We start from the raw sequence: 21,136 nt of genomic DNA, 5'->3' as shown, positions 1-21,136 counted from the left end.
TGTGTGTAGGCACTCACAAGCTGAGTTTAAAATTTATATGGAAAGGCAAAGAACTAAAAGAGCCAAAATCAATTAAAAAAAAAAAAAAAGAACAAAGTTGGGGAAGACTCCTACTATCCAATTTCAGTGTGGCATTGGAAGGACAGACATTAATCAGTGCAGCAGAACAGAGAGCCCAGAAGCACACCCACACAAATGTCAACTGGTTTTTTAAAAACAGCTTTATTGAAGTATGACTTACATATAGTAAAATTCACTTGTTTCAAGTGTACAATGCAATTATTTTTTGGTAACATTTCCAGCACTCCAGGAAGATGCTGTCTGCCCATTTGCACTCACTCCCCATTTCTACCTGTGGCAACGACCAATCTAAAGACCTATCAACTGACTTTTGATAAAGGTGTAATGGCAAGTCAATGAGGAAAGAAGTCTTCTCAAGAAATGGTGTTCTATGAACTGGATGTTCATGTGCAAAAACAAACCTTGACATACACCTCACCCCATATATTAAAATGAGCTCAACAGGGGTCAAAGACCTACACATAAGACTATAAAACTTTCAAAAGAAAACAGGAAACATCTGCATGACCTAGCATTCATGAGGAGTTTTTAGGTAACAGCACAGAAAGTACAATCCCTTAAAAAAAAAAAAAAAAGCTAGACTTCATGAAAATCAAAAACTTTTGTTCTTGAACAGATACTATTAAGAGAATGAAAAGACAAGTCAGAGTGGGAGAAAGTATTTGCGAAACACATCTGACAAAGGAATTGTACTCAGAATAATATACTGAACTCTTAAAACTCAGCAAAACCCAATTTCTAAAATACGGACAACTGATCTGCACAGACCCTTCAGCAAAGAAGGCATATGGGTGGCAAGTAAGCATATGGAGACGGAGATGCTCAACATCATTTTTCCTCAGGGAAATGAGTATTTCAGCCACAAAGAGCTACCACTGCAACGGAAACTCTCATTCACCGCTGGCGGGGTGCAAAACTGCAATCATTTTGGAAGACAGGGTGGCAGTGTCTTTCTTATAAGATTAAACGTACACTTACCAAATGAGTTAGTTAACAAACCCACTCCTGGCAAACCAAATTATGTTTATTATGAAGAACCTGCACATGACCGTTAAATGATAAACACATCTTGATTCATCCACCCAGCAAAGTTCTCAGCAACAGAAGGGACGAGCTACTTATTGATTAGCATGACACCATGAATTTAAAATGCATTCTGCATTGCTCTTGTAAGAGGCCAGATTAAAAAAGCTACGAATTGTACAACCTATTTACTTGACATTCCAGAAAAAGCAAAATTATAGGAATGGAAAAGAGATAAGTGGTTGTGAGGGGTGGGGTGGGGTGGGGGCTGAGTACAAAGAGGAATTTTTAGGGTGATGGGACTGCTCTGGGTAGTACGGAGATGGTGGGTACATAATCACAAACTTGTCAACGCTCATGCAGAGTGGACTTTATGGTGTGAAAAACCCAACAGGGATGTCAAGAGACCTCAAGTGGGGTGCGCAGTGTGACAAGTAATCTGTTTCACGAACGTATGACATAACCTCAACAAAGAAGGTGGGAAATAAAGGGAGCTGAACTAAGTTACTATGGAAAGTAGTACTTTGAGCAGATACCGTAAAGCTGAGGACAAGACAAGACTTGAACACCGAAATCCATTTGTTGGTCCATTTTTCTCACAGGGGTACAACTTAACTATTCTGAAACCACTTTTTAAGTATTCTAAGGTTCAACAAGCAAATAAATTGTAGATAAAGAAGTCAGGGTTCTCACTCTCAAAAAAACAGTTACAAATAAACATGGAGGCAAAACCTTGTAATGCTGGCTGAGAGTCAGTATAATTGAATGTTTAATATATATACAGACAGATCTAGAAATAATTACAGAGACGTGTACTGTACATTGGTCAGTATGCGTATTTGTCATCTCTTAGCACATTTCACTGAAAAACCACAGCAGCAGTAGCAGTGAGCACATCCAACATCCAGATCTTTGTTTCTAAATACCTTTCTCTAGAGATGCCTGGGTGCCTCAGTTGGTTAAGCGACCGACTTCAGCTCAGTTCAAAATCTCACAGTTTGTGGGTTCGAGCCCTGCGTCGGGGTCTGTGCTGACAGCTCAGAGCCTGGAGCCTGCTTCTGATTCTGTCTTTCTCTCTCTCTCTCTGCTCCTCCTCAGCTCGCACTCTGTCTCTCTCTCAAAGATAAATAAACATTAAAAAAAAAAAAAAATACTGTTCTCCAATGAAAGAAACGAGGGCTTCTTGGAGAAATAGCTAATTCTAGGAATGACACTCAGATAATACTTGGCAGTGCTAAAAGGTAAAAATATGGTCTTAGAAAAAGCATGTCAAAAGAATTTAGGAGCCAACCTCAAAGAGTCCCAAAGCTGAAATAATTCACCCAGTAAATTACAACGGTATTAGATTTTAATCTAAAGCAGAAAATAAACTGCCACAATCACATATTAATACAAAGTATCAAATGAATAGGAAAGAGGAACAAATTTTCTTTAAGAAAAATGCTAAATAATATATACACTGTCCCCTCCTCTTGACTGTGGGCTAGATTTAGTAATTCACTTCCAAAGGAAAAAAAAGTACAGAAAGTGAAAAAATACAGTGGAAAGACCTAGTGGGCACCAACCTAGCCAATGAAGGACTATCACCGGTAATACCTACTAACATCATGTACTTGATATTATACAGTGTAGAAGGGCACATCAACTCTGTGCTCTCCTTCCTGATAAAGCATAACCTCAAATCTACTCACAAGAAAACGTCCGACAAACCCACATTAAGGATCACTGTACAAAATAACCAATCAGTACTGTTCACAGTGTCAAGGTCTTGAAAGACTAACTGTCACAGACTGGAAGAGACAAAGGAGGCATTAACGACTAAATAAATGAATGCGGTGTGGTGTCCTGGACTGCTCCTAGAACAGCAGAAAGACATTAGTGGAAAACAGAAACCAAATAAAGTCCGTAGTAGACATAGTTAACAGAACTGTCCCAAGGTTAATTTCTGAATTTTGACAAATAAATGCCATAGTTTACACAAGGTGTTAACTTTAAGGGAAGCGTGGGGAAGGGTAGAAGGAACATCTCTGGACTCTCTGCAACTTTCCTATAAATCTGAAATTATTCTAAAGTAAAAAGGTCATTAAAAAAACACGTAGGAAAGCCACAGCACTGAAAGCATTTAGTATTGAGGTGCTGTATTTAATACTGAGAAAGGGACTTACAGATTATATACACATGTCCACAGTAATTTGATCAACACCACAGTTTATTGTAAACATATTATAAGGTGTCAATAATCAAATTGACAACACTTTATACATTTTGTTGTATAATATTAACATCATACCAGAAAACAGTCCACTGTACTCACTTACAGTTTTGGTACTTCAAGATCTATAAATACAAACTGTATTTGAAACACTGAACATAAAATAGAAACATGAATGGCAGAGAATATTGAATACATCAAGTAAAAGAAAAGTGATATTCCCCCCCAAAAAACAAATACAAAATCATCTGATTACATACTTAAAATGAAAGAAAGAAAGGAATCAAGAAAACCTGGTATGTTTGTAAATGACATAAAGTTGTATTTCTTTAGACCCACCTGAGAGGTTAATCTGGACCATGCTAAATTCTATGTCCTCTGTGACTTCGTTTTCTCTTGGTTTCTAAAGAACGTTTCCCATGGTTTAAGCTACATTAAGGGGGGAATCGAATGGGGAGGTAGCACAAAGCCAAATGAAATTACTTTAGAATTCTTTCTTAAGTCTTCTTTGGCAAATAATAAAGTCTGTATTTAAAATTTAACATGTTGCTGAACTGGATCAAAACTTGTAAGATTTAGGAGATACATCTTTACGTGAGTTAACATATGAATGAAACAAAGCCAAGTTCATAAAGCAAAGCACAAAAGCAGCTTTCACATTTTACTAACAGCTCTACAAAGCAGATTCTCCCTCCTTAAACATATGAGAGGTTTCCAGCTGGGAATCAGAACTTTCTCCATTCACCGGAGAAATCAGAGTTGTCCACATGTTTTCCAGTATTTTCCCTAAAATTCATGATCACTGTTAGGTTCTATTTCTTCCTCTATTCTCTCAAAGGTAATATAGCAGCAAATCACTCCCATATTTTAAGTTTTCAATTAACCACCAACTGGGTTCACTGCCAACAACTACAAATTATTCGATTCTTTATTAGTGTACATGTCATTACAGTAGGCTTAGATTGTTAATACAGGAATAAATAAAATAACTACAGTTAATATAAACAAAGCAAATGAAAATGAGATTAAAGAGCCCTGATCAAATGAAATACTTACAACTTTCAGTTGAAAAACTGTAAGTTACATACATACCTAATAGCACTAGGAATGTACAATATCAATTATTGGAAAAATAAATGAGTGATTCACAGTCATAAGAAATTATTTTAATATTAGTATGTATTTTTCCTTTTATAGACAAACATTTATAACATACACTTGATTTCTACCTCATATAAGACAAAGTAGAAAACTAAACGTTACTGCACTTACCCCAAACACAGCACTGACCGTGTGCCACAGGTAACCTGCTCCAAGATATTCGATTCTATAGGTAGGCCATGGTATTGAATGCATGGTTATGTTAACAGTTTTAAGAAAGGCATATATTTCCAGAAGTATGTTAAATACACAAATATCAGTTCTATAAATGACCAAAAATTATCAGCAAAAATGTTTAGGTTATAACATTCCCAAATTTTCTAATGCTTTAAGTGTTTTTAGATATATGTTGTTTGACCAGTTAGTTTGGTTACAGTTTTAAACAAGCAAACCGTTATCCTATGAGAAGAGCTACACTAAACTAGAACACTGCACAAACTTCCCAAAGAAGGTAACTTAAAAAATCTAGAAAGTGATTCCAATTATTCTAATTAACATTTGAGATCTAAAAGAATTAATGATTCGAGAAACATTTTGAAATTGCTCAATTTTTCTTTATCAGTCCCTCCAAAACTATTCACACAAATTTAAGGTCCAGATTGCCTAAGAATGTCTTCAAAGTAGGTTTATCACCAAGTGTTTTGATCAGAAGACATATAGCCTTAATGCCTCTAAATATGTAATTCTAACCTAAAATCACAATCCTTGGTTTTTAAACACCAAATTCGATTTCATAACAATTCATTGGTAAAGCTACTAAACAAAAAATAAATGTGGGTAAAAACGTGCAGCAGCCACAGTTACAACAGTGGAAAACAAATTCTATTTTTCCATAAAGACTCTATGAAAATATAAAGCCCAAAGTGAGTGACGACAGAAGTCCACATATAAATGTTGTTTAAAAATAGAATGTTTTCCAAAGCTTCTCATGAGATGTCAATGTATAGTCAGAGTCTGAGTTAAGACCTTATAAATCAAGGTTAAGTTATACATAACTATGCTGATTTACATACCTTCAACAATGTTCAACTCATATACATAATTTACAGACATCCACAGAAATTCTTAATGCCCCATCATATCATCTCTCAAAACTGGATGTTTATTGTTTTATAGTTTTGCTACTTTTAAGTACCAAGAAGCCTTTTCAGGGGAAGAGTTCCACCTCTTCCTGTGATCCCCTAAAGAGTAGGTAACAAAATATAAAATTAAACAAGATTTATGTTTGATAAACTAACATATAAAATTACCACTGCAATATTCATAGTGACTGCTTATAAACGTAACAGTCATCATAAAGCCTATAAAGTATATCCTCAGTTTTATAAAAGAAATGCAGATTGTCTCAAGGTAAAAAATACAGTGCAGGCTGCTAAAAAGCTCTTTGTTGCATTAGGAAGTGCAATAATGAGGAAAACTTTAGAAAACATGAACATGTTCCCCAATCTCTTCACATCAGTTAAGCATGAAGTGCACTGTAGCAGCAGGGTGCTTCTTAGTGGCGGGCACTATAAAGCTACGTTAAGAAAAAAAAAAAGGCAGAAAGTGTGAGCAATGCATGGTGGAACGAAATTATTGCAAATGGAGATTAGCAACAAGAAGTGAGGAAGGTGACCGTCCACTCCACTCTGATAAGACACCATCTTTAAATATTAAGTTCTTTGCAGGAAGCGGAACTCCCGTGTCGGCACAGGAGGACTGTGAAGGCACACTGGAAAAGCTGGCCTCTGTGTGAACATCCAGTGTGGAAGCACCTTCCTAGAAGACCAAGGAAGAGAAAAAATCCCATATTCGACACTTTACCAAACCACTGAACATAGCTAGTTACAAATACAGACTTTGCCCAAGAAATGTTTCTGGGATGCAAAGCACTGTGGGAGATGCCAAGATCTACGTCACAATCCCCAATAATCAAACAGCGGAATTACTGTACGCGGTAATGACTGACACAAGTCATACCACGATAAGCGCTTAGAAATAAACAAAAATAGGCTAGGAGGCCAGAGGACAAGAAAAAAGTTAATTCTTCAACAATCTCTAAAAACCCCTCACGTGACATTAAGCACCCAGAACACTCCATGCTCCCAAGGCTCTCAGACTCCCGTAACACTTAGCACAGACCTCTCCCCAGGACTCCAGGCTCAAACATGCACCGAGCTGACATCTGCTCCTGGATGTTTCGCCACATGTTCCACACTTACCATGTCCATGACCTTAATTCTCCAATTCCTCGCCAGCCTTCCCTACTCCACACACGAAGCTAGTCCAGAAACAGGAGACTCATTCTTGAGTCTTCCCTTCCTCACCACACCCTCAATCTTTTCCTCACATTGAGTTAATCAGGTCAATCCGTCTACATCCAACGTGTATCCCAAACTGCTTGATACAGTCAACAGAGCCCGCCACCCAGTCTGGGCCAGTGGTTTCCAAAGTGGGGTACTCACTCCAAAGCAGGGCACGGGACTGTAAAAATCTTACAAATGCTCTATCGACTATTACATCCTTACAAAATTTCTATTTTTGTGTATGCTTTATAATATCATTTGTTGATATAACAGTATATATGTGCAATCAACCTTTATTATGGATACATGCAAACTTTGGGGCTATTTTTAATGAAAAGGGGAGCTCAGCTACCAAAAATTCTCACCTGGGCTATTATAACATTCTCTGAACTAGTCTTGCTTTTATGCTTGTCCCTTTTTCATCTGCTTTCTGAACAGTAACTAATTTTTTAAAACAGGCAATCAGAAATAATGTCATTCCTATTTAAAAGTCTTTAACAACTGGGGCGCCTGGGTGGCCCAGTTGGTTGAGCATCTGACTTCGGCTCAGGTCATGATCTCACAGTTCATGAGTTCAAGCCCCGCATCCAGCTGCTGCTGTCAGCACAGAGCCTGCTTTGGATCCTCTGTCCACCCCCCACCCTCTTCTGCCCCTCCCCCGCTCACACGCCCCATCAGTTAAAAGTCTTTAAATAACATCACTTTGCACTCTTTGCACTTGAGCATGACATAGAACTGCTCTGCATCCTATAAAGCTCTATGCAAATACCATTTGGATTTTTTGGGTTTTGTTACCTGGAATGAGTGGACAAAGTTAAGGACTTGTAGAGAGAGTTTTCTACTGGAATGTAAGAGGTTCTGAAGGCTGAAAAAAAGGGAAATTTTAAGACAAATATAATTTTAATGGCAAGAACTAATATCTCACAATAATTTCAGCAATTTAAATGCATTTATATGTGTAAATACATTCTGATTAATCACATAAAAAATTAAAACATTTTTCAGTAGTTCTCATCCGTGAAATTTCTGCCAGTTTTAAGAGTAGGGAGTTTAACAGTGCATAAAAGGACCATTCTGAAATAAAAAACCATGTATAAAACGAAAACTGAGAAGTTATTGTGAGGAAGAGTTTAAACTATTAGCAAATATAAATGTTAAATGAAAGAAAATTTTTAAAACGAAAATTCAGGCAGGAATGACAATTATGATACAAACTTCAAATACCCAATGTAATTTTAAAATACATCCTGATAAAAAGCCTGACAGATTTAATACACATCAACCCACCTAAATCAAATATTTTTCAAATATGTAAACTGGTAACAATCATGGTGGCCATCTTTAAAGCTGTTATTAGTGTTTCTACTTTTTTACTCATGTATGTTACTTTCAGAGAACTGCTGAAATTATTTGTTGACTGAGCACTTTTAATCTTCTGATAAACTATATTAAGCCAATTAAATGAATTACTTCTACAACTTTGTTTTCTAAAAGAAGTCAAGGAGACCTGTGGACATCAGCTCTCTCAGCCACCCTACCAAGACAATGAGATTGAGGAATATTCCCATATGCTCCAAAGTTGCAGAACTTTCACAACACTGCCTCTTAGCAACTGCTCCCAACAGATCAGAGTAGGCATGGGAAACAAAACCTACATACCATCTCTGAGAAGTAATACGTGCTCATTTTAGAAAACATGGAAATCTGAACAAAATTTAGAAATTCAGCTATAATTCCACCATAATAGATAACCACTATTTACATGACATAATTTGAACGTGTGTTTGCTAAGAGTGACAGAAGTGCACAAGGGAAATGTTCTAGACACATACATATTACAAACACTAGGTTTATCATCTCATATACCTCGCCAGACCTGGTAATTAAGTTAACATAACTAAAATTAACCAAAACGTGTGTCCCAAATGTTTGCATAAGTCAGATTTTTGAGGTGCTGAAGTTTAATTTTGAAAAATACAGCAAAATCCTTAATTAGCAATCTCTATTCAATCAACAAATATACTCAAGGCAATTACCATGCTCATGTGTGAAATAGAAGAAAATAAGATGTAACAACTGAGAGCCTAGAAGTCTCACAAATGAAAAGATGACAATGAATACAAACCCTCACCTCTCTTTTCTGCAAAGGCCGTGTGTCGCAATTTTTCTACAAACTTTCCGGTTTAATTCAGAACTAAACAATGGAATTCCAAAGCACAGCTCAAGAGGAACCCAATCCGCTTCTGTTGTGGCAGCTACAAAGGGCACACAGCTGTTAGTCACATAGGTAGTCACATATATTATGACTGACCAGGGTTTAACTGAGGCTCATAAATTTTCAGATTCCTCCTACCCCCGCGGTATCCAGCAATGGGCTTAACAGGGGAGAGGATTCAGAGAGGTCAGTGAATCTCTGAAACAGGAAAGAATCTTTCTTGAGCATGTACGTGCTTCTGGGGAGAAGGTACAAAGCTTTCATCAGATGTTCAAAATGGTCTTTTCCCCCCAAAAAAGATATCATAAGACAACTACAGGATGAAAGAATTTAACATAGGAAAAACGCAACTGAAGTCATTCTCAGATCATGTTTTTATAATACTTTAATTGTTACTCTAAACATAAAAAAATGTTTCCTGGTAAATGCTTACTAAAAGGCCCACTGTGGATAAATAGAGCAGACAAATGCCATCCAAATGATGTAACAGAAGAGTTAAACATCAGAAACTAGTCTAAAGCTACAAATTAATTCTTAAAGCCTTACCAGAGTTGTGTTTTGTTGCCGAGTCTAGAGTTGCTTCCTCAATGACCATTTCAAATGACTCTGTGCTCCCATTTACATCTGAGCCAGAAGCCAAATCAGGGTCTCCTTGTAATTAAAGGACATACACAATGTTAGGGTTTAGTAGTCGGCACAAGTCGTCAGTAAATCGGTTCTAACGAAAGAGAAGACTCCAGCAACAGGAATGACAATGGAGAATAATGAACAGTCTTCAGCCTAAAGCAGTTCCCAAGGAGGGGGCAATTTTGTCCCCCAAGAGACCTCTGACGATGTCTGGAGACCTATGTGGTTGTCGTGAATGGGGACAGGGATGCTACTGATATCTAGGGATGCTAAACATCCTACAATGCACAGGACAGTCCTCCAAAACAAACAATTATCCCGCTCAAAATATAAATGGCACTGAGGTTGTAAAACCCTGGCCAAAGGAAACAAGGACTCAAAAGGCAGAACATAAGTTTATTAGACTTTCACTTAGATCTTTACCAAAGTCGCTTCTATCCCCATGGAAATATGCAATCTGATTATGTTATTCCTCTTCAAAATTCTTTGACTCTTCGTATCTTCCAGCACTGAAGATCCTCCAAGATCTCCTGATCTTACCAACTTCTTTACTCTCATTTTCTACTACTTTCCAACAAATTCTTTCTTTTTGCCAAGATGAGCTTACTCTACTGCTTGATTCCCTCTGCCTGAAAGGCTGCTACCCTCCAAATACACAGCAACCATCTTTTACGTACCCAAATCCTCACTTTGCAAGACTTACTTCAAGCTTTACCTGCTCTAAGAGGCCTTTTCTGATAGCTCAGTTGGCCTGAGATATGCCTTCGCGGCCCTACATCAGCACATGGAGCTGATGCCAAGCTTTGGCACAGATTTTAACACTACGCGGCAGGCTGACTCACTTGCTTGTCTCCCTTTCTAGGGTTTCATTCCTTAGGTCTTACTAATTTCTATCTTTCTAGCACCTCAGCAGGTACTCCATAAATGCTGGCGGAATGAAAAAATAAAACATGGAAATGCCCCTGTGATACATGGCAGTCAACTGTTAAAATTTACTCACATCTTCTGGCCAAAGGTAAAGGATATTTGGGGTGGATATTTAACTCAGAGGGAGCCAATCCGATCCACTGGATGGCTAGCACATCAATCATATCTACTCAGGATTGCACACTAAGAGGCTCAGGGAATATAGTCAATCAACGACAGACGATTGAACTGAAAGGTTTTCTAGAGTCATGGACCAGAGCTGGCACTATGGCCACCAAAGCCACATACAAGCCAAAACTAGGCCAGAGTGGAAACAATCAGTGAGCATGGGAAGGTGACATGCAAATAAATTCTTTAATTAAAAAAGTAAAGGAAAACTAACTGTTGTCAATACGCAAGATGGGCTGGAGACAGAGGAGAATGAGGCCAGGAAGGCTAGGCAGGAAATGGCTGCAGTGATTCAGGATTACAGTATTGAGACACAGGTTAGAAGGACAGTTACAGAGAATTTCAAAAGAAATGAGAAGAGAAGAAAGGATATGAGAGACACTTCTAAAGACTAATTCCCCAGAACGTGGAAACAAAGTGGACAGCGTGAAAAAAAAAAGGAAGAGGCAAAGACAAGATTTTAGGCCTGGGTCATTGAGACAGTGGTGCCTTTGACAGAAAAAGAAAGGCTGAATGGGGAAAAAAAAAAAAACCTGTTAATTCTACTTTGGAAACCTCTTTACAAAGAGACTCAAGTTCTGAAGCCATCACTTCACAGAGGAACTTAATTTAAAGCCTATTACCACAGAGCCAACAGTAAAGAAAGGGCTAAAACCTAAAAACCACTCCGTACTCTAACCCCAGGTCAGTACTTCTGTATTTTCTCTATCTGAACAACTGATATTAGTCCAAATGATGTCACAGAATATTTTCTCACCTTAGTGAAAAAACACTAAGTATTACATAATACTTAGTGTGGACATCCCCACAAGAGTCCCTGCTTCTTAAAATACTAAGATTGCAATAAACTCAGTACAACCACCTTAATTCAGGGAACCCAACCACTGGCTGACCTCTCTCATCAGAAGCGTCACTGAGTTTTCTGTGTGCAAGGCGGCTCGAAGCATTCAACACGGTGACATATCCACAAAAATGCTGCAGATCCACTTTGTTCCTTAATATCTGCAAGGCTTTATGAACACTCATGTTGACGCGAGTGAACTCTAAGAACAAAGAGGTGACATGACACTGTAAGTACAGTTTTGTAACATAAAACAACATCAAAAATGTAAATATACCTTTATTGAACAATTCTCAGAACTCCTTTTATACTTGAATCTATCAACACTGATTCCAACAAAAACCTACTTGTGAATGGAAAAGGCTGGCATACACAGATTTATTTATAGCCTCCAGGAGGCATTTACGGTATCAGAACAAACTATGTGCTAAGCAAGCAAACAGGGACCGGTCAGGGGCGCCTGGGTGGCTCAGTTGGTTGAGTGTCCAACTTCAGCTCAGGTCATGATCTCACAGTTCGTGGGTTCAAGTCTCACATCAGGCTCTGTGCTATCAGCACAGAGCCTGGAACCTGCTTCAGATTCTGTGTCTCCCTCCCACTCATGCTCTGCCTCTCTCTCTCAAAAACAAACATTAAAAAATACATATTTTTTTAATAAAAAAATAAAATAAAAAATTGGGCTGGTCAGTGGCAAATTCTCTAGACTTCTCTTCGTGGTTCTATTCTGCCTCAAATGCTTCCTTGTTGGGCTTCTATGTACTACATACACATTACATTTTTGAAATGTATTAAACACATATTATATTTTTGAAAACCTTTTTAAAGTAAAATTATTCCTATTTAGACAAAAGCCAAAAAGGACTTGAAATTATATCCTTAATAAATTATTCAAATACCAGTGCAAGTTTTATAAATACATGAACTTCTGTAACAGAAATATGCTCTATACTCAGATATGAAGATTCTTTTATAATTCACACAATCTCTCAAGGCAAGAGAGCTATTAATCAGTTTTTGAGATTTTGTATAAATTTTAAGATCCTGTTGTCACTAGCCTGTATCTTCAGGTGAACTAATATTTTTCCACAGAATTTATTTTTGTAAAATGTTTATTTTTGAGAGAGAGAGACAGAGAGAGAGAGAGAGAGAATGGGAATGTGTGCAAACAAGGGAGGAGCAGAGAGAGAGAGGGAGACAGAGGGTCGGAAGCAGGCTTTGCACTCTCAGTGCAGCCTGATGTGGGGCTCGAACTCACGAACCATGAGATCATGACCTGAGCCGAGGTCGGATGCTTAATCGACTGAACCACCTAGGCGCCCCTCCACAGAATTTATAAAGTATCAGAGGATTAAATAGCAAAGTTTAATTGCAGAGAAGTACTTATTGAAAAGGGGCTATTTTTTGGAAGAGAAAACTCTTCTCTAAACTTTGTACACATTTATTCACAACAGGCAAGAGAGAGAACTTAATTTCAAACATGAGGCTTCCGCAGTCTGGCTATGTGAAAAGGAAAAAGATATTTTAAAAATCTTCCTTTCCCTCACTCTATTATTTTGGGAGAACATTAAGTTCTTATATAAACTAACAAAAATTAGATTACTTGAACCATTCACTGCTTTCTAAAAATTCAAGCAAGATGGCTCTAAGAACCAGAAAAATAAGATTATACAACAGCAATTTTACATGGAGTAGTGCTATATAGATATATGTTAAGTTTTAATCGTATTATTTTTCTTTTGAACATATATACCTTCCTAATATTTGACAGAGAAAGGGTCATCTCCTATATTAAACAAAAGGAAGAATAAATTTGCTTTTAACAGATATTCTCTGAACATCTTATACCAAATGTACTTAGTTCACATCCAATTCTAGAAAGAGAACACTTTAAACGGGTTTTCCCCCTGCCCTTGATTCTAACTACCTTTATTTAGTTCAAACTCTATAATCCACTCAAATCCTAATTGCAAAAAGTAACATTTAACAACAAAATCAAATGCTGAAAGAGGAAATACATGCAGGTACTCTGTAAACTGTAAAGTATTATACCCATATTCAATGGCATGTATTTCTAAATCACCTAAAAAAGCTCCTGGGTTGGAAGAGGGAGGCAAATAGTACGTAACACTGGGAAAGAAAAAACTGGCTTTCTAAGGTAAAAAAATTCCCTGTGAATTCTTCTCCCCCAGCCTCCAAATAAACAATAAAAGAAAAGTAAAAGGCTAAACAGACAGGAAAATCTAGTCTTTCACCTAAACAGAGACCTACTGATTCTCTTCATCTCCAAGGCAAACTAGTATTCCTTCAAAGATCCTAAATAAGTCTTATTCTACTAGTTCTTTATGGGAAAAGGCACATGACAGAAAACTACCTTTGCTGTTGGGATGAGCACCGGGTGTTGTATGTAAGCGATAAACCACAGGAATCTACCCCAAAAACCAAGAGCACACTTTATACATTGTATGTTAGCCAATTTGCCAATAAATTATAATAAAAAGAAAGAAAGAAAGAAAACTACCTTTGCCAATACTCTTTAAAAGTGGCAATGATAAGACCCTAGAACTAGGGTGTCTAGGTGGCCCAGTAAGTTGAGTGTCTGACTTCGTTTCGGGTCATGATCTCACGGTTCATGGGTTCGAGCCCCACCGTCAGGCTCTGTGCTGACAACTCAGAGCCTGAGACCTTTCGATTCTGTGTCTCCCTCTCTCTCTGCCCCTCCCCAACTTATGGGCCTGAGCTTTCTCTCTCTCAAAAATTAATGAACATTAAAAAAAAAATTTTTTTAAAGACTCTTGAACTCAAAGTTTTAAGAATTCACTTCCTGCTATGTTTTCTACCAAACTGTTGACAAAGATTAATGATAAAGAACTCAGATATAATTTAAAAGCAAGATACCTCCTTGTAGTTCTGTTTCATCAAATGGAAAAGGTATGTGGACAGTTTCTCCTATCCCATGCAAACCATGTCCCTAAACATGAAGAAACACAGTTGAAAGTTATACAAGAAATCTGTATTTCCAGTAACAGATAGTCAAACAATAAATAAGACTGTGCCATGTGATGGCATATTCTACACTAACATACCATCAAAAATCTTTCAACAATTTTTAATTTTTCTCAGCAAGCAAAGACCTTAAGTGTGTATTAACCTATAGGACAATGTGTCTCTAAATGAGTGTACGGCTAACTTTAGATAAAGAGAGGCCGACTGAACAGGTACATCAGGTGTGAGACAACTGAAGACTGAAATCAGGCACACTCATACAAGGGTTAGCTGCAGGTCCGAGAGAGGAAAAGTGGTGAAGGAATCCCATCATCAGTCACCTGGCATATCATGAACTAGGAATGCAAAACTCAAACACCTGTACTCAGTGACATATTCAAAATTATATGATTATGAATGCCCCCAACTGGGGTTAAACAAATCAACGTATGTATTTTCAATGCAGCTACCAGAAAAAAAAGAAAAAAAAGAAAAAAAAAAGCTCCCTATGAACGGAAATGGAAAGGTCTCCAGTTGCTAAGTGAAAAAAGCATGGGGATATAGCACTGTGTGTTGGCTTGCATCTGCATAAAGAAGTTCTAGACGAGTACAGCAGAAACTAAAAATGTATCTGATTAGGAAAAGAAATGGGGAGAACTGGGAAGATAGTGTTGGAAGGGTAGTGATACTTTCCTCCATGCATCTTTTAACAGTGTTTTATTTCTGAATCATGCGAAGGTTCTATCAACTCAAAAACTGAATTAAAAAAATCTGAGTCTAACCACCCCACTCCCATGCTACAAATAATAATTTAGTTTTATCTATTACTTTCAATTAATGTTCATTTGAATTTTGTTAGTTTTAAAGGGTTCTTTTTTTTAATTTAAATCCCCAGATTTTGGTTTTATAACTGTTTAAGAATAATAAGAATGAAGAACTTAATTTTATGTTTATGTGTATTTAGTATCGCTACAAGAGAAAATTTAACACTGGGGATCTATACATTTTTCCACTGAAAAAACCCTTTGCATTATTTAAACTCAAAGTACTCTGATACACAAGAAAAAAATTATTTCAGAGAAAAACTGCACTCGTTTCAATGGTGCGTATAACAACCCGAATGTATTTCTTCTGGGAGCCCACTTTTACCTCATCGGTACCATTATGATTTATACCCCAATCAAGGCTGTTACAATGAAAGCGTGGTTTTAATCAAAATTGTGTTTTAAGTTCCAGCAAGATGAATTTCTCCCATGAAACTTAAAATAAAAGAGGCATTCTTTTTTAGCAAAAACAAAACTCCTCATAAACACGTTAAAACTGGGCCACATCTGCTACCACTACCGCCACACGGCTAACGCCTTCTGGGACCGTCCCGTGTGCTAGGCACAGGTACAGGCATTTTATGTAGATGGTGCAATTCGCTCATTCACTTCAACGACCTTAGGAACCATTATCTTTAGTCTGCAGGTGAAGGAATTCAAGATTATTTAATTTGCCCAAGATTCCTAATAAATGGTGGAATCAAGATTTTAACTTAGGCAGACTGACTCCAGCCCACGTCTCATCCATCCTGGGAGGTCATCTCATCTGCCACCACTACCCCTGCTAGGTGTCCCCCCTGCTGGCGAACGCATCCTGTTCTTCGTGCTTTCAACTACCTCCACGTGCTGATGCGGACACTCAAGTCAATGCTTCCTGTTCAACTCTCGTCTGGATTTCAAAATGTTTTCCATTACCGACTAGATAGCCCTACCACCCAAATGTCCCACAGGCACCTTAGACTCAGCCTGCCCCAAACACAACACACATCACCTGACCCCCATCAACCGGCTCTTCCTCCTCTGTTTGCTCAAGCAGGGATATCACCATTCTTCCACCTTCACAAGCCAACCCCCCAGGAATCCTACCCTTCCTCTTCTCACAGCCTTCTCAGACATCTGATCAATTCTATTAATTTTAATTTGTAAGAATTATTGAATCCAGTTTCTCCTTTCAGTACTTATTCTTCTAATCTAGGCTGACTTCCCCTCTTATCGGGACTCCTACACCAAATGCTAATTGGTCCTCTTGCTTCAAGTATCTTACCTTACCCAACCCTTCTCAGCATACTCTCCAAGCTGATCTTCCCAAGACACACTGACCACATAAATCCCCTGCTCAGCACCCTTTGCTCTCTTTCATCAATCTATAGGGTACAGTCAAAGCTCGGTAGCAAAAGGGTCAAGGCACACTACTCTCCAGGGCCTGCCTACATCAAAACACTCGTAAGTAGCTACTCTGAGCCAGGTGCTGTTCTAGGCACTAGGGAAATAGCAGTGGAGGAAAAGAAAAACATCTCTGCCCACAGGTTTATTCATGCTAACCCCTGTGCCTGACCTGGCTCTCTTCTGTATCATCCTTCTGTATGCAGCCTGAGTCTCATTTTCTCTGAGTGTCCCCTCAGCCTTTCTCCTTGCCTCAAGGCTGAACTAGGTACTTCTCTCTAATGCTTGCAGCATAGATAATTCTATTCAGCACTCAGCAAAAAACTGAAACTGGCTGCTTATGCAACTTTTCCCACCAGACTTAAATCCCTTGAACACAGGGACCGTGACTTATTTGTATATCCACGTTAATTAGCACAGAATATGGCACATAACGATTGATAGTTGAATAAACCAATGAAATCTTTATTGAGAACCTATCACGAAACAGAAAGTGTGCCGCACACTTCAGCACATTCTTATTTCATTCTCTCAACAATCCTAGGACTATAAATTGCTTATCTCACCATTAGCTGCTACATTATTTTTTGTTGCTATACAGTAAATGTCACCATCTCCGTTTCATGGGTGGGAAACTAACAGAAGTATCTTCAAAATGTCACACAGCTCATTAGCATGTGAAAAGAGGGCCCCATCACCAGGCATCAAGAAAACACAAATCAAAACTATGAGATACCATTCACACCCACCAGGTGGGTTCTAACTTAAAAAGTCAGATAATACCAAGTGCTGGTGGGAATGGAAAGTGGTGCAGCCACTCTGGAAAACAGCCTGGAAGTTCCTTAAACAGTTACACACAGAATCGCCATATGATCCAGCGTTTCCACTCTTAACCACACACCTAAGAGAAATGACAATACGGCCACACAAAAACCTATAAATGAACAGTTACAACAGTGATTACTATGATTCTTAATAGCCAAAAGGTGGAAACAACCCAAGTGTCCATCAACAATGAATGGGAAAAACAGATCGTGGTATATTCGCACAAGGGACTTCTTATTTGGCCATAAAAAGGAACGCAGTAATGATTCATGATGGACTGATAACACGCTACAACATGATGAAGCTCAAAAACATTCTGCCAAGTAAAAGAGACCGGTGACAAAAGACCACACATTACGTGACTTTGTGTGTGTGAAATGCCCAGAAGAAGATTCTAGAGAAAGAGCGAGTAGATTAGTGTTGTTTGGGGCTGGGGACTAGGGGACTGAGAACTAAAGGTTCAGGAGTTCTTTTTGAGGTAATGAAAATGTTCTAAAATTGAGCTTGATGATGGCTGTGGATACCTGCAACTACACTAAAAAACACTGAAGTGTGCAATTTAAATTGGTGAACTGTACACTACGTGAATTATACCTTGATAGAGCGATTACATGTATCAAACAATTACGGCCACACAGGTAGCAAATGTGAAGCTGGAATTCAAGTCTGGGTCTCACTACAAAATCCATGTTGTTTCTGGGATTCCCACACTGCCAGACAAAGGCCAGGGCAAAAATCCGTATCTCATCTCTTATGTTTCAGCTTTACAAATTTCAAATCACCGACATCTGTGACTTAACAAATTAGAATCTTTAAAAATAAAAATCCAAAACTGGTTGTTTCAAACAAAGCAACTGTACCTGAATCAAAACTGCCGAATGTGTTAAAGCATCATTCAGCATCGTGAGCACGTTGGACGTAGGGACTACCCCAGGGTCATGACCCCAAGATGTTATTAGTAATCGATCATAACCCTACGGAAAAGAAATGAATGAAGATAAAATGGCATTTAGAAATTTTAAAAAACAAACAAAAACTAAGAAGATCTCAGTTTATATCCAATGCTATAATGCTGCTTACCAATCTCTACCCTCCTCAAAAACAACTAAAGAAACAAACCTCACACAACATACCTGGAATATATCTGGCAGTTTTCGAAGTCTTGTACCTTTGGACAGTAAAAGAGATGGTGGTCCTTGCCCGGTGATGTAATAAATGTATAGTTTAAACCAGACAGAACTGACTTCTGGGATAGCTGGTCCAATGTGCTGTAATCGTGAAACGAGTAAGATAAAGTTGTAATACTTCTCAAAAGCAGCCAAATTTCACAAGGGACCAAGGATGGTCTTACAAACAGCTAATGCCTCACATAAATGCTCACTGCTATTATTCTTATGAAAATAAATTTTAAACGCTCCATCCAAGCGGTTTCCATGTTATTCCAGAATTGAGAAAGCACGTCTTATCACCATAATTGGGAGATGGACCCTGGAGGAAAACACCAAGGTCTGTATCTTGGCCTCGCCACCCCCCCCCCCCCCCCCCCCCCCCCGCTGTATCACCTTAAGAAGGTTACTTCTTTGCTTTTCTGTGATGTGGTAACAAAATATCTACCCTGTAAAGACATTGTACGCTTGCTCAAAAGGGTTTAAAACAGTGCCTGTCAAATAATAAGCTCTATTTCAAAGTCAGTCATTGTCATTAGTCACATGCAATTCCTCACAAAGGGACTATCTAACCTTCCATCCATCTTACCATTCCTTCAGTTCATGGATTCCTACTGTGCCTAGAAATCGTGTTACAGAACAGGAGAAAATGTGTATATGGGATAGGGTTGGGGGGACACACAAAGAATTATGAAAAAAAAAAAAAAAAGTTGGTCAATGTAAAATCTGTAACCACTCCTACCGAACAGAGGACGAATTTGGAGGTGAGGGAGGTGTGCTCACCAGGGCAGCTACAACAGCACAGCAACGAAATCAACCTTATTCAAGGATCCCTTCCTTTCTTCTACACCATTAACCTCGCATATCTAGGAAACCAGGCAGGATGCAGCCCTGAAGAACAGCTATGTGATCCCCCCCTCTTTGAAATGGCATCCTTGCAAAGTACACAAATACACAACTGATTACACTGAAAAAGTAAAAGAGCAGCAGTAATTTTCACAAGTCAGTTTTAGAGATAACTAAAGTTCTAGCTTTCAAGCGCAATCTTTCCCGTTTATTTACCATCTTAGCCCTACTTCTAAAACATTTCATTTTTCCTAACTGACTTGATCCCTCAAGGCAATCCAGGCTTCCTTCCTAGAGCATCCAAAACATTCTCTTTAAAATACTGCATTCATCAAGAAAACTTCAACGTGGCACCAATCACGAGATGATACATGAATAAAATGCACCAACTCTCCCCAACGAACTGAACTTCTTACAACAGCATAAAATACAAAGCTGCTTACTGATCCCTGATCTTCATATTTGGTATCAGCAAATTGAGATAACACAATCAAACCGGAAAGCCTCTTCTTCAAGTCACCACGACCAAGTCTGAAATGCCACGGCTAGTGACACTCCAGGTGGCTCTTTACCTGAGGGGTGCAGCTGCTCACAGGCCGGATTTCGTTGGTGAGAGGAGCCATGGAGACGAGTAGTGTGTAATTTTTGTTCAGAACTCTGCTACAAGTTGCAGGGTCCAAACCAAGAAGGCTTTCACAGCGTAAGAGATCCAGAGGAAAACCTGAATTATGATCAAGCATACACATAGAGTGAAAGACTGACAATGTGAAGCAAAAATGTCCAAGACAAAATATTGGTAAAATATTTAAATATTGTAAATGTCTAAAATAAAATATTGCCTTGATATTTAAACATTGTTTTCACAGAGTTATCTCTATTAAAAATGCCCAATTTCCTTGGAGACCACTAAGACACTTTAAGACTTAAAACTAAGGGTCTTTATTCCCTGGTCTAGAAAGATTAATGGTCTACTGGTGTTCTGTGAGGCCACCTCTTCCGTTAAAAGTACGTGCTTGCTCCACCTTGCCTCCTCTCCATCCCCAGCCACGCCAGGGCAATGGCATGTTATGAACACCTAAGTGCCACAAAAAAAGCTGTCACCTTGCCTCCCCCAATTTCTGATTTCTACAAAGAGCTTCAAGACCAAGTTCTGAGTATGGCATAGGAACGAGTTCCTCAGCTAACAATATGTACCCAAGACTGCCGGTCCGTAAAGCATGAACTCACTCAGCATGCAACAGATTTTAAGTGTTCCCATTCTTGATCCTTTCGGAAAATACCAATTCTGTTTGCCCTCTAAAAAGAGATATTTAAGGCTGAAAGAAACTTTGGAAGGTCAAGTTGGCCCATCTCTCCCTCAAGCCAAGAATGAATCAAAAAACACATGGCCTGCTGGAAGGGCACAGAAGCACTGAGCACAACTAGCACCAGGACCTTGGTCTTTAATATCATACCCTAGTATGAGAAACCAGGCTCCTAAGAGAAAAGGCTGATTCCAGGAATGGGACAGAAGTACAAGACAAGATAACACTGTTTTGCCAGAGAGAAAAGAACTGCGACAAAAGTAAAA

At 38.5% G+C, this 21,136-nt stretch overlaps 1 protein-coding gene across 1 annotated transcript in view; it reads right to left on the bottom strand.

The window, feature by feature from the left end:
• Positions 1–2,434: 2,434 nt before the first annotated feature.
• FAM91A1 (family with sequence similarity 91 member A1) overlaps positions 2,435–21,136 on the bottom strand; it is a 44,559-nt gene continuing 25,857 nt past the window's right edge. Inside the window, exons 16-24 of the mRNA XM_047074154.1 lie at positions 20,139–20,287; positions 18,688–18,822; positions 18,415–18,528; positions 14,436–14,508; positions 11,593–11,742; positions 9,524–9,628; positions 8,894–9,017; positions 7,558–7,627; positions 2,435–6,235 (exon numbers count right to left, since the gene is read on the bottom strand). Of these exons, the coding sequence (XP_046930110.1) occupies positions 6,050–6,235; positions 7,558–7,627; positions 8,894–9,017; positions 9,524–9,628; positions 11,593–11,742; positions 14,436–14,508; positions 18,415–18,528; positions 18,688–18,822; positions 20,139–20,287 (1,106 nt within the window). The 3' untranslated portion in view covers positions 2,435–6,049. The remainder of the gene's footprint in view (positions 6,236–7,557; positions 7,628–8,893; positions 9,018–9,523; positions 9,629–11,592; positions 11,743–14,435; positions 14,509–18,414; positions 18,529–18,687; positions 18,823–20,138; positions 20,288–21,136) is intronic.

This window comes from Lynx rufus, unplaced genomic scaffold, assembly GCF_022079265.1.
Source record: "Lynx rufus isolate CCGP_SWC_20201006 ecotype Redwood Valley unplaced genomic scaffold, mLynRuf1.p SCAF_12, whole genome shotgun sequence".
Taxonomy (NCBI): domain Eukaryota; kingdom Metazoa; phylum Chordata; class Mammalia; order Carnivora; family Felidae; genus Lynx; species Lynx rufus.
Note: the sequence above shows the minus strand (reverse complement) of the source record. Positions and strands in the feature narration are given on the sequence as shown.